At 44.3% G+C, this 13,269-nt stretch overlaps 1 protein-coding gene across 1 annotated transcript in view; it reads right to left on the bottom strand.

The window, feature by feature from the left end:
* Gars1 (glycyl-tRNA synthetase 1) overlaps nucleotides 1-12,751 on the bottom strand; it is a 39,073-nt gene extending 26,322 nt beyond the window's left edge. The window contains exons 1-4 of the mRNA XM_052173777.1: nucleotides 12,487-12,751; nucleotides 5,164-5,265; nucleotides 3,447-3,549; nucleotides 1,068-1,209 (exon numbers count right to left, since the gene is read on the bottom strand). Coding sequence (XP_052029737.1) covers nucleotides 1,068-1,209; nucleotides 3,447-3,549; nucleotides 5,164-5,265; nucleotides 12,487-12,672 — 533 coding nt within the window. The 5' untranslated portion in view covers nucleotides 12,673-12,751. The remainder of the gene's footprint in view (nucleotides 1-1,067; nucleotides 1,210-3,446; nucleotides 3,550-5,163; nucleotides 5,266-12,486) is intronic.
* Nucleotides 12,752-13,269: the final 518 nt, after the last annotated feature.

The following is a 13,269-nucleotide window of genomic DNA, read 5'->3' as shown; positions in this document are numbered from 1 at the left end:
CTGAGAAAACTCCTCTTATACCCTCTCAAGTATTTCTCTCCCAAGGAAAAAGAGATTAGCTAGATTATACACATTTACAAACTGTCTTAAGGCTGTATGACATTTCAGGATAATTCAAGCTTAGCAAAGGCCAACGTCATTAGGAATTTGATGAGCTAAGAACCACAGATCAGAAGATCCTCACCTATGCTGACATTAGTATCTAGTTACTGTACATGGGACAAATAACTCATGAATTTATCCAGATATTAGACTCATCATCAGGGATGCCTCTCATCTTAATTGGCTATGATTATTAAGAGCACCTCAAAGAGTCTAATAATAAAAACTGCCCCTTCCCGAGCAGCATTAAATGGTAATAAGGGCAAGACACAAAGTGGTAATTCCTCTTGCACTGTTACAGAAACTCTACCCTACTTGCAATAACCTTGGATCTTAACCTTTACATTTGGGTGAGAATGCCTATTATACTAGTAATTTATACCATGGAAATAAATAACCAAGGGAGTATCCACAAATGTAGCTATCCAAACACAAATTCAGAAATACTTTAACTTAAATCCCTAGGATAGCACACTAACTAAACTATGCTACATTTGTAAAACAGAACACTATGGTGACATCAAAAAATGTTTAAAATTATTCATTCACTCTATGTCCGTATGTGGATGTGACAAGGTCAGAGGGCAAGCTGTAAAAGTCAGTTCACCCTCTATACCATGTGGTGCTAACAAATTAAACTTCGGTTATCAGCTTTGCCAGCAAATACTTTTACCTGCAGAACCGTCCCAATGGCTCCAAAAATGCTGATGACAGATTTAACACCCTAAGTAAATGCTCACTTACATTACATGAAAAAAATGCAAGGTGCTAGTCCTGCTCAGATATACCAGGACATACAGAGGAAAGAGGGACAAACAGCAATTTCAATGTGGCCATCTGGGAGCAGCAAGTATGCACTGCTTTTGTTTGTTCTTCACTAATATTCTAGAGCACAGCTAGTTTTTGTAATCAAAAAGTTAACTATTATCCTTTAAAGGCCCTCTCCCATCAAAGCAGAAGCTCACTTTAAAACTGGTTCAGGGGTGAGCATGGTGCAGTCAATTTCCAGGATCTGCTCCTCTTGGATGAAGTGCTGCCTCCAGGCCTGGATGATATTGTTCTTCAACGCACATCCTACCGGCCCGAAGTCGTACAGTCCACTGACACCTGTGAGGAAGAGAGGCGAACACGGCTTTTCCTGTCACTCTGACACGTATATGCTGCCCACAGTGCAAGCCCTCTGCGCCAAGAGCATTACTTACAGCTAGCTGACCAAGGGAAACCTAAAAGCTTCCTCCGCTCACTGTCTGCGCTGTAATTTCATGGAGGGGAAGGCAGCCCCAACTTACACTGAACGAAGCCACTGACAGGCATAGGATGAAAAGGCAGACTGCAGTGTATGTGGAGAACCAGCCATACAGGCAGGGAACCAAGACCTAAGGGCCAGCACTGTACTCTCTGATTTACTTTGGGTACTTGGGCTATCATTTAAACCTCAAGGGTAAAACATTCAAAGATGTGCTTAGCAAACCCAGGCTAGATATAGTGACAAAGTACTACAGGATGATTACTTCAAGGACCTGATTTACCAGTAGGCCTTTCTTATAGCACTCAGTAAAACATGTCACAGCAAATGCCTAATGTCTGAGCCTGTAATCCCTACCCACTAAGAGGAAAAAGGCTCCAAGAATTCTCAGTGGAGTGAGAGACCTTGATACACTCAGCCTTTTCACTTCCCGCAGGGCTCAGGGAACTTTGCAGAAGAGGTGGCAGAGTGTGAAACTGGAGCGGATGGAGGACACCTAGAACACCAGGCCCCCTAAACAACAGGAGCAACACCTACATGGACTCAGAGACTGAGGCAGTGTGCAGGGGCCTGCATGGGTCTGCACCAGATCAGATGGGGTCCTAGAGCTGACAGAAACAGACATGTGTCCCCATCCCTAGCCCAGAGGCTATCTCCGACTTGCAAAGGAAATTTTGGTTCTCTCCAAGGGAGTCTCCCTGGGGAAACAAACTGCTCCTAAGGGAGCATGCCCAGCAGTAGATGCCAACAGAAAAGGACCTCAAAGGTCTTTGGAGGCTCCTTGTCTCATGTCATGCCAGGGTGTTTTCTTTTTCCTTTTGAACATTTAATTTCTTTTATTTTTTTTAACTCTTTTCTTTCCATCCTGCGGGTCTTCTGTGCGCATAGTATGGCTTCCAGCTGTGTTCCTGTGAGTTCCTGAGTGTGGTGAATGCGTCTGTGTCCATAGCTGCTTCTTGGGCTCTCTTCCTTCTGTTTGTTTCATTCCAATCCAATCTGGTTTTTTCCCTCTCTTATTACATTTTATTTTATTAACCTTTAGATATCCGTTAAGTTTTCCATGGAGAGGCAGAAAGAGAGTAGATGTGGATGGGAGAAAAGGTGAGGACGAACTGGGAGGAATAGAGGGAAGGAAAACCGCAGTCAGGATGGATTGTATAGGGAAACAATCCATTTAGAAAAAAAAAGGCTGATGGTGGTGGCACACACCTCTAACCCAGCCCTTGGCAAGCAAGCAGACCTTTGAGCTCGAGACCAGCCTGGTCTACAGAGTTTCAGGACAGGACAGCCAGGGCTATACAAGAAACTCTGTCTCAAAACAAACAAACAAACAAACAAAGAAATTTAATAGGGAGGGATAATTAACAAAATGCAGAGTATTGAGAGTGGACATAATATCAAGAATGCCAAATATCAACTCTTGAACAACAAAAATTACTTGACTTCTCTCCTCTATGAGATCTGATACAATTGATTAACAAGAGTTAGCAAGCCAAGCTCTTGACTAAACACAGTGTAGTTTGGATAGGTTTGGCCCCCAAAGATGCACATTAGAATGCTTGGCTCACAGGGAGTGGCACTACTAAGGGGTGTAACTTTACTGGAGGAAGTGTGGGGGTGGGCTTGAGGTTTCCCAGGCTCAGACTCTGCTCGGCATGGAGAGACCCTCCTCCTAGCCGCTTGCAGAAGACAGTCTCCTGGCTGCCTTCCTCTCCAGCACCATGTCTGCCTGCACGCTGCCATGCTTCCTGCCATGATGATAATGAACTGAACCTCTGAAACTGCCAGCCAGCCCCAGTGAAATGTTTCCTAAGAGTTGCTGGGGCTCGAAAGATGGCTCAGTGGTTAAGACTGCTCTTCCTTAGGTCCTGAGCTCAAATCCCAGCAACCATATGGTGGCTCACAACCATCCTAATGAGATCTCCTGCCCTCTTCTGTTGTGTCTGAAGACAGCTACAGTGTATTCATATACATAAAATAAATAAATCTTTAAAAAAAAAAAGAGAGAGTTGCCTTGGTCATGGTTTCTTCACTCCAATGAAACTCTAACTAAGACACATGGTAAAACCACTCTATTGTGGCTTCATTCAACCCCTACCTCCATAAATAGCAAAAGCTTGATCGTAGAAAAACCTCCTCTTCAGCGTATCCTCCATTTTTGCTCTATCTACGATGTCATCTTTGGGCTGCAATGCCAGCTCCTGAAGAGTAAACAAGAAGAGGGTAATTGGACAGGTAGGTGGAGATCTAACACACCCCAATTTAGTGGAATCCAGTATAAAATGCCAGAGGCATAAGACATTGAGGAGCTGAAGTGGAGGCCTCAGTCCCCACAAACACTTTGAGCGACAGAAGAGAAGCTGTTATCATGTGGATCTTAAAGTCCCTAGTCTTTCATAGTTGAAGGCTCATTTGCTCTCTAGTTGATAGTGTGGCTGGAAGTGGTGGAAACATCAGATGTGCATTCTGTCTGTCTGTCTCTCTCTCTCTCTCTCTCTCTCTCTCTCTGTGTGTGTGTGTGTGTGTGTGTGTGAGTGAGAGAGAGAGAGAGAGAGAGAGAGAGAGAGAGAGAGAGAGAGTGTCTTGTGTCTTGAGGTAACAGTGTTCCTCCCCATGTCATTTGCACCACAGGTCTGAGCAAACAGGTTGAATATAGACAATAACCCCTGACACCCTCCAAATAAGCCTTGATTCCTCTGAGATGGGTCACTCTCTAAGATGGGTCACTCTCTGAGATGGGTGACTCACAGCAATGGGAGCGGAATACTGCAGACACTTCCACTTGTGTAGCAAAGAGTATGATTACCTAAGACTGGAGAGACTAAGCCTACAATACCAGGATCAAGTTATTGACCAGAAGGAGTTTAAAGGCAAACTGGCTACAGTACAGTACAGTACGTCTTGGTCTCAAGAAATCAAAACAGACAGGCCTACTACACTTCCTCAAACACAAATGCTGTGAAGTAATTTAAGCAGTATCTCGATTTATAATGTATTAGATAAGACATCACTTTAAAACCTCAGCTTCAAGGCTCAGCAGATGGCCCAGCAGGTAAGTGCTTGTTGACTAACACAGAGGCCTGCACCCAGGAGTACCTCAGCACCCCCATAAAGCAGTGTGGTGGCATGGATCCATAACCCCAGCACTGAGGAGATGCCGTCAGAGGCGCTCAGGCGCTCACAGGCTAGCCAGTCAAACTGATGAGCTCCAGGGTCAACGAGAGATGCTTGTCTCAAAAAATAAAAGAGACAGCAAGAAGGGACCCGACAGGGACCTGTGGCACAGATGCATAGACACAGAGACAACCCTCCCCCAATCCAAAACAAACAAACTGACCTCTCCTCAGACTATTGAAATTTAATGTTAGGAGGTTTACAATTTGAAAAGGTCTGGTTAAATATAAGATGGATTATAGTAAAATCCAATCCCAGGCGAATTCTTAAAGAGGAACACAATGTCTTCTAGGAAATTCCTGTATTTTATTTTGTCTAGGATTTGGGGGACAGTGAGAATGTGGGTTCAGGCAGTGGGGAAGCTTTTGAAAGCTGCACTTCTGAAGTACTTGGAGTCAAACCCAGGGCCTAATGTGTTAGGCAAATACCCCACCACTGAGCTACACAGCACTGAGCTGCTCTCAGTGAAGACAGGAAGTTGGTTAGGTAGAGGAGGAGGAAAAGGCACACTGAATAAAAAAATGATGACCAAAGGGCACTTGTTCAGAAAGCTTTCAAGATCTTTCCTACCTGAAGAGATTAAACAAAGAGGCAGAGGCCTACACCTACTCAGGTTTCTGTCTTAGCATCCTGAGACTTACCTTGGCTTCCAGAACCCTCTTCCGGGCCTTGAGCTCAGCTACTGCTCTGTCCACATCCACTTGTGGGGCTTTATCTTCTTTTAACTTCCGTACAAAGTCTCCCTGGCCAACAAACAAGCTACAATCAGGATTTGTTTCAGAAATCAGGAAACATTAGTACTCTATTTTTAAACATGCACTTAAAAAGTATTCATACACAAATAACAATTTCATGTTTATTCTGTAAGAAGTCTGTAAGAAGGATGAACAGCTGAAGGCCTGTGTCCACAGCATGCACAGTCCAGAACACAAACAAGTGCATTCACATGGTGAGTCTGTGGGGAGAACAGAGCTCACCTGGATATGGACCACTGACACTGAATGCTCAGACCGGTTACCAGCATATCAGACACAGCTCAAGAGAGAATTAGTGACCTAAGAGACAGACTAAAGAAAGTCAGAGTATAATCCCTAGGGCTTGGAAAGAGCGATAGTCTAACACATTCAACTAGAACGGATAAGAAAGGAAAGAAAAACTTTTAAGAGACAAAATTTGGGAAGATGGTTGATTATAAAATGTCACCAAATAGCAAATCAGTACGAGAAAATCCAAACTTACACACACAAGATGGCACACTGGGGCAAGCCACAGTAAATGAGGCTGGGGTTTAAAGACTCAGTTTTCACTTCCTACCAGCTAAACTGTGAAACCTGGAACAGACTGAAAATCTCTCTGGACTCTGAGTATAGTAAACCCCTGGGCTGTTACAGAACACCAAGTACTGGAATAATAGTGTGTGTGCAAAATGGCTGACAACTCTTGCCTGCTGGCACGTACCTCAACCCAGCTGCGGCCACTGATGCTTCAAGCCAAATCTGTTTCACACTGGATCGTTTTCTCTGTCTCTCAGGAAACACCAAGTTATGCTTCTTTAGCTCCAACACCTGACCAAGTTCACTTCCCTAACTAAAGCTCTCCCCTCAGACTAGATGCCAGCTTGTCCCATCACAAATCATCTCCACTAACATGAAGCTGGTCCCAAATAACCAGAACTTAGACTGTTCTCATCTTTAACCTTTACTTTCTGAACACAAACCATCAACTGCCCATGCTCATTGTCCATCCTCCTTCCACTGTGTTTCCCTGAGCTCAGCAACAGCCTACCATATTTCCAAATACTCCCATCTGGCTGTCCCCAAAGCTGTCCTGGGAGAACCTGTTTCTCCCATATCCAAAGGGCTAGGATGGTAGCCATGCTTTCTTTCCTTTCTTCCCTCCTGAGATCCAGGGTCCTGGAGGGATCCTGAGCATTCCCCTCTGCTTTCCAAGTCCCCACTCCTCCCTTCATTCATGACAGTCTCTTTATGAACCAACCAATGTTCTCTAGAATAAAACAGTCCAGTCAGAAAGTGCAAACAAAACAAGAACCAACAACACACACCAGAACCGAATGCCAGCTGTTTCTGTCTTTCAGAACCTCCTAGTACATTTTCCAGGAGTGAGCACAGTAAAATGTGACATAAAGATATGCCTTATGTTGTGGATAATTTTTATAAAGAAGTATTCGTTGACTAAAAAAAGTTGTTCAATATTGGAAAAAACAAAACATTAAGCATGGCAATACTGCTGGTATCTAAGTGACCGACACATTATGCCTTTACCAGTGTACAAGTACAGCAACTACAGCAGGGCAAATCTGGGCAGTGCCTTAAGCACCTGCTTACTTCACTACAGCTCCCAGGAGACAGACCTCTCTCCCCTCTGTCGCATTCAGTTTCTATTCTGTCTCTAGCTACATCAACATTCCAGGCACCCCCAACCGTCACCTCCTCTGCCTCACAATACCTGTGATCTAAAAGTGGACGTTCTGGCTTATTAACTCAGATGCAGTTCCAGAAAGGCCTTCAGACATGTCCCTTATGACACTCAGGCGTCTCTTGGCTGATACCATTAACCTAGCACGCCAAGTGCCCAGTACTCAGTACTAGCTACTGGCCCACTCTCCACTCCTTGGGGGACTCTGCCTCCTGATAAAACACCCATCCTTGTGCTTTCTGATAAGGAAATGAAGCATGTATGAGCCTTTGTTCAGAAGAGGTGGCCAGAGTTTCTTTTCCGTGTTGGAAACAACTATCTGAGTCCTCTGTAAAATCTCCCCAGTGTGCTAAGTATGGGCTCCCCATAGCACTCATCTCCTCCTGGAGTTTCTCACCAGGCACTGTCAAGCCATATCATAGATACCCGAGTAGAAAGGATTTAAAATGCACTATCCTAAGTCACCGCTGATCCTTTAAGACACAGGTATTCAGTGGCCAGCCTTCATCAGAGTTTTGTTAAGGTGAGGTTTCCTACTGTTGAAGTCACCATCTTTCCAGGCCAGCAAGAAGAGGAAATTCACATTTATTCTGAGTAATAGAGAGTAATTAAGATCTCAATTTATAGTGATCTGTTTTTAAACCAAAAGAACTATAGCGATACCTTAGACTCGAGGATTCCACCAGCTAACTGTTTTTCTTCAGCACCCAAACCTCATCTGGGGGCTTCTGTGAGCACAGTGAAGGAAAATGGCCTGCACCGCATCACCACCTAAGCTAGAAGCCCTGTTGCCAGGTGGAAGCTTACAACACACACACACACACACACCACAAACACACACACACACACCACAAACACACACGCGCACGCGCGCTCAGTGTAACACAGGTGAATGGAGAACTTCATCCCAAGGGACCACATCGTCATTGCTCCTTCTGGGAAACGCCCAAGTCAAACTCAGCAGCCCAAGAAAAACATGGCACCATTTCCTCACTGCTGGAGAGTGCCTGGCTTCTTCACACATGTGGCCAGCAGGTTCTTGCTAAGGTCAATGAGTCCATCTTAGATTTCCAAATGTTTTATAACTACTAAAAAAACCTTCATAAACTTTTCATTTGTCCTTTGTAGGTTAAGCAAGAAGTCACTCTTGGCTCAGAAAATCAAAGCCAAGAAAGACTCAAGGCTCCTCATGCTAAATCTCCCCACAACTAAGAAGCAGGTTTCAGGGTCCCTCACCCATTAGAGTGACAGAGCCAAGAAGGAAATTATGAAAGGTCTTTCTGTCACCTTCTCAAATTTAGAAGACATTAATTTTCATGCATGGGTTCACAATGCTATCAGACTAAGAATCTGAGAAAACATGTAAACTCCAGTCATTGTCAGGTTTAAAACTTTTCTGCACAATAGGTGAAAATGTTCAGCTACCGAAGACTAAATAGTCACTTGCCTAAAGTCACCAGCTATGAAAGCAAAGTCACAATCTCAACTTTAGAAATGTAGCTTCAGAGACTGCATTCAGAATAACAAGGTTATATCGCTACCACAGTTTAATCCTAAAACCACCACACACACACACACACACACACACACACACACACACACACACACGAGGGGAGGGTGGGGTTATTAAAAAAGGCCTACCTAGCAACTCTTCAAAGCTTTTCTTATACTGACAACGATTAAGTTCCACCTTAGCCTTTAAAAAAAATAACTCCACTACAACTACTGTGTTGGAACCTCAAGTCACACCCACACCCTCAAGCCCAGAGACAGACACCAAAACCTCATTAAACTGTTCACCAGTACCTATAACCTCTAGAACAGGTCAGTCACCTCCAAAGATCCTGCTTGTACTAACAAGTATGAAGATCTACATGGCGGCAACCATATAGCCCTGAATCACTGTTTAGACAGAATCCTTATTTTCCTTTTAGTTTTTGATTTTTTTGTTTGTTTGTTGTCTGTCCCCTTTTCCCCACCCTACATGCCCAAGAAAGGGTCCCTGTGTGGCCCTGGCTGCCTGGAAGTTGGCTCTGTGAACCTGACTGGCCTAGAACTCAGAGATCCACCTGCCTCAGTGCTGGCTTTAAAGGTGTGGCCTACCATGCCTAGTTTTGTTTGTTTGTTTCTGGTTGTTGTTGTTTTTAAATGAGAAAAACAATCTTGATAACAAGGAACAGGACAGCAGCCGGATGCTGGGAACAGGTGAACTGTGAGCCCAAAGCTGCACTCCAAAACACTAAGACACAACTTCAAAAAGCTTACGGACTCAGGGCCCCCTTGGCTACAGGAGCGGGGCTCCTGGAGCCACCCTGCCACCTTTCTAGCTCTGGAAGTATACAAATGTGCCACCACGTCCAGCTTTTTTCATGGATGCTGAAGATCGTACTCAGACACTTAGGACTGCACAGCGGGCTCACAACTGACTGAGCCATCTCTCCATCCCTAGGGCTCCTATTTAACCATCACGTCACCAAGAATAAGAGCTTTTCTGTGAGCTATTGCTGAACAGCCAGGTCCTGACGGAAGCTTTAACTAACACATTTTCATCTTGGTAGAAACAGTGCTTTAAATTTTGAGATTCTAATTTCCTAGGCCGAGATATATAGGATACTCTTGAGAGGCTGGGTGGCAGCAGCAAGCTGTAGCTCCCAGTCAGCTAAATGACCAGAAGGGTGAAAGAGACATTCCACAATCATCTGGCTGCTAAGCTAGGTGTTCTGAGGTGAGTTAGGTGCTGTTATCAGGCAGTTTCGACTTACACTATTTACAATATACAGAGAGTTTACCAGTCTACATTGCAGGTAGAGGAATACTTGTATTACAAAATAAAATGGAAACTTAGAAAATTTAAAAATTTTAAAAATTATTTAAGATGAAAAACAATATAACATGAACATCATTCTGAAAAGTTATTTGCTAAAATAAAATAAAGTTTTATATTTGCTAATCTCTTAACTTCTAATTTATCATATATGTTTATGATATGATTACAATATATGTTTTATATATTATGACATATGGTATTAAGTACTTCAAAATACTTTGGGGGTAAAGTCTACTAAAGAAATCATACAAAGCGGAATTCTAAGTCTTTTCAGGTAATTGTGGAAATTCTTTGATCAAAGCTCTGACAATCAGTAGTTTCTTACAAGTGATTTCAAAAGGCCCTGTGAGCTGGCTCAGGCAGCAAGAGCACAGGCTAACAAGCCTGGGTTTGAGTCCCTGGGACGCCATGGTAGAAGGAGAGAACATACGCCTGCAAAACTTCCACACACAGTAACAAAAACAAACAAACAAACAAACAAACAAACTTCCACATAAAACATTTAAAAAAATGATATCCTGAAGACTGTCTTTGAATCTCCAAATGAATGTGTGGCATACATGTGTACATACATACAAAAAATAAATGAAAAATATATGAAAATATTTTTCAGGCAATTTCCAAGGACTAGAGACAGCTCAGTGGTGCATGCTCACCTAGCCTGCAGAACCCTCGGAGTTTAGCCTCAGCCCTGCTGGAGGTGGAAGCGGATGTTCAGGGTCATCCTCTACTACATGCTGTCTTTGAGGACAGCTTGGGACACAAGAAATTCTGTCTCTGAGAAAAGGATCTCAAGTTTGAGGCCACAAAGTAGGACCTATCTCAAAAAGAAACAGTTATTTCTAACTCAGAAACCACAGCACTGAACTTTTTATCCTCGGTTACATAAACCCGGGAATGTATTTTAGATCTGTGAAAAAAAATCTTTACCAATGCTTGTTTTCATCCCTGTGTCCTGGTCATTTGGAGCTTCATTTATCATAATATACTTAAAAAAAAACTTTATGTTTGCTAATATCACTACTTATCTCATAAAAAACTCTTGAAGCACTGTGAATCTGTCAAGCTCAGACTTAACACAAACCAGTTTTCCAAAACTTTAGTTTTGAAAAAGCTTGAATTTTATTTTGGGGCACAACTACTGGTAACACCTTTCAAAATACATGCCACTGTTAAGAACAATCCTTTAATATCCTCCAAACGACACTTTAGGAAGTCTTCAACTGCACGAGTCACAATGAAAACTTGTGAAATGGACAGACTGTATTCCATTTTTCCATACATATCCAAGAAGAAAAAAGTTTACCTAGATGATCTTTAAACTCTTTCCAGTGACACTGGACTCAGTATGACTCAAAATTCCCATGTAACTAATGAATGTATAAGTACTTCTGGAAATTTAGAAAAAGAATCCAAACTAACTTAAATGAATTAATTCAACTATTGGGAAAATATTCCAAAGTTTTTTGTGTTTTTTTTTTTTTTTAAACCCTATCAAACACACAAAACAAAACAAAAAAACAGGCCAAAACAAACAACTTAACAAAGGACACAAATGTCACACAAGTAGTACAGGAAAGCTCTCTATGATCAATGCTTTGTCCCGAAATTAACTAGATCCAGTCTTACTACAGATGGATACTGTGTACTGCAGTTTCAGGCTAACGTGGCAGAGGGAGGGGTTTGCAGTGTGTGCTTTTATCCTCCAAAGTTAAATGTATTGTTCCAAAGGAAGGAGATTCTAAGTTACAACAAAAAAACCAAAGGAATCATCGATAATTTTACGTGGGGAGTGGAAGGTGGATGGAAGGAGACGACAATAAAAAAATGAATCCCATAGTGAAATTCAAAATGAAAGCCTATTAACTGAGTCAGGCTCACCCTAGAGCAAAGTGACTGAATTCCTCGAAGCTGCAGCAGCTAAGCTCCAATGAATTATCCCTAAAACAGGATTCCACCGTCCTTAGCAAGACAAACGATTGCATCAGGCACCAGAGCAGGAGCAACCCGACCCGTGTTTACAGCTAGTAGGTCATGGATGCCGGGCCCTACTGAAAGCTCTGGCTCTCACCGGGTGTGGGTATCATCCGAAATATTTTTCTCTTTTCCCTCTCTTAAGTCTGATCACCGCCACTCAGTGATACAGTAAAAAGAAGGTCTGCATTAAATCCCCGGATTCTCCAACTAAGACACCTCTCTTTCTCTTTCCTTCCACAAAATGACATTTTCAGGTGATCCACCCTAAGAATGGATGACTTCACTGAGTGGCTCAGTCAATCCATCTACAATTTCCAGCTTGATCCCAAAGCTCGCTGGTTCCAGACACCCTCTTCAGAAGGCAGAAAGACGATGACAGGAAAGGGATCATGAATTCGCATCAGTACTGGAGAGCAGGGGGTGGGGGGTAGACACCTCCCCACAGCCACGTATCGACCGTGAGCCAGTTCCTGAGGCTAAATACAGAAACAAGGAAGACGAAGAGAAGGGAACGTTTCCCAAAGCATCCCCCAGTCTTAAGATGCGCACAGCATCAGCTTGCCGCTGAAACCAACCGGGACACCGGGGTGCTCAAAGGAGGCGAATTCGGGATATGCAGAGAGGGCACGAGGCCCAAGGATCACGGATGCCGACGCAGCGCGTGGACAGGGAAAGGACTGCCGGGCGGAGGGTGCCGCGCGCGGATGCGGGCGAGGGTCGGTACCTGCTGGCGCACGGCTAGCCGCAGTGGGGCCAGCAGCTCCTCCGCGCTGTCCATGCTGCTCCGGGAGGCGGCGGGCTGCGCGGGAGTGTTGAGGAGCCGCTGAGACGCGGACGCTGCGACCACTCGGGGCGGCGACAGTAGCGCTGCGCGGGTGGCTCTGAGGAGAGTGAGGAGTAGACAGGGCATGAGCACGCCGCCCAGGCTGTGCGCAGGGCGGCTACGGAAGCGGCGCGCGGCCCGCCCGGAGCATGATGAAATAGCGCAGTCAGGCCGCAGGCGCGCGCAGCCGCACTTCCCGCAGGCGCGCGCAGCCGCCGCGTCTGCAACCGCAGATTCGGCAGAGAACCCGGAAGGGCACCTACTCGCTTAAAAATGTGTGAAGAGAACATTCCAGACAAATGCACAGAAGGGCATGGCTTCTAAGAGTGCAGACCTAACCTAGATGCCCGAGCACCTTCAGATCTCCGGCTTCTCCATTGTCCCAGACGCTCGAATCGCCCCACCGGAACACACATACTTCTGCTTCTTCCTTAGCCTACTGTTTAGAGGAGTACATAAAGTCACATGAAATATGGACCTAGAGTTAATGATGCACATCCGTAATCTCAGCTCTTGGGAAGGAGAGGCAGGAGGATCGCGAGTTCAAGACCAGCCTAAAATACGCAGTGAGCCCCTGTCTTTAAGAAACAACAACAAAAAAATATTGCTCGAGGTCCAATGTTCCTCAGACTATAGGAATCTGCGTTGCTGTTCTTCTCAGGGCATGCCAGTTAATTTGAAAGA

Source organism: Apodemus sylvaticus, chromosome 2 (genome assembly GCF_947179515.1).
Source record: "Apodemus sylvaticus chromosome 2, mApoSyl1.1, whole genome shotgun sequence".
Taxonomy (NCBI): Eukaryota; Metazoa; Chordata; class Mammalia; order Rodentia; family Muridae; genus Apodemus; species Apodemus sylvaticus.
Note: the sequence above shows the minus strand (reverse complement) of the source record. Positions and strands in the feature narration are given on the sequence as shown.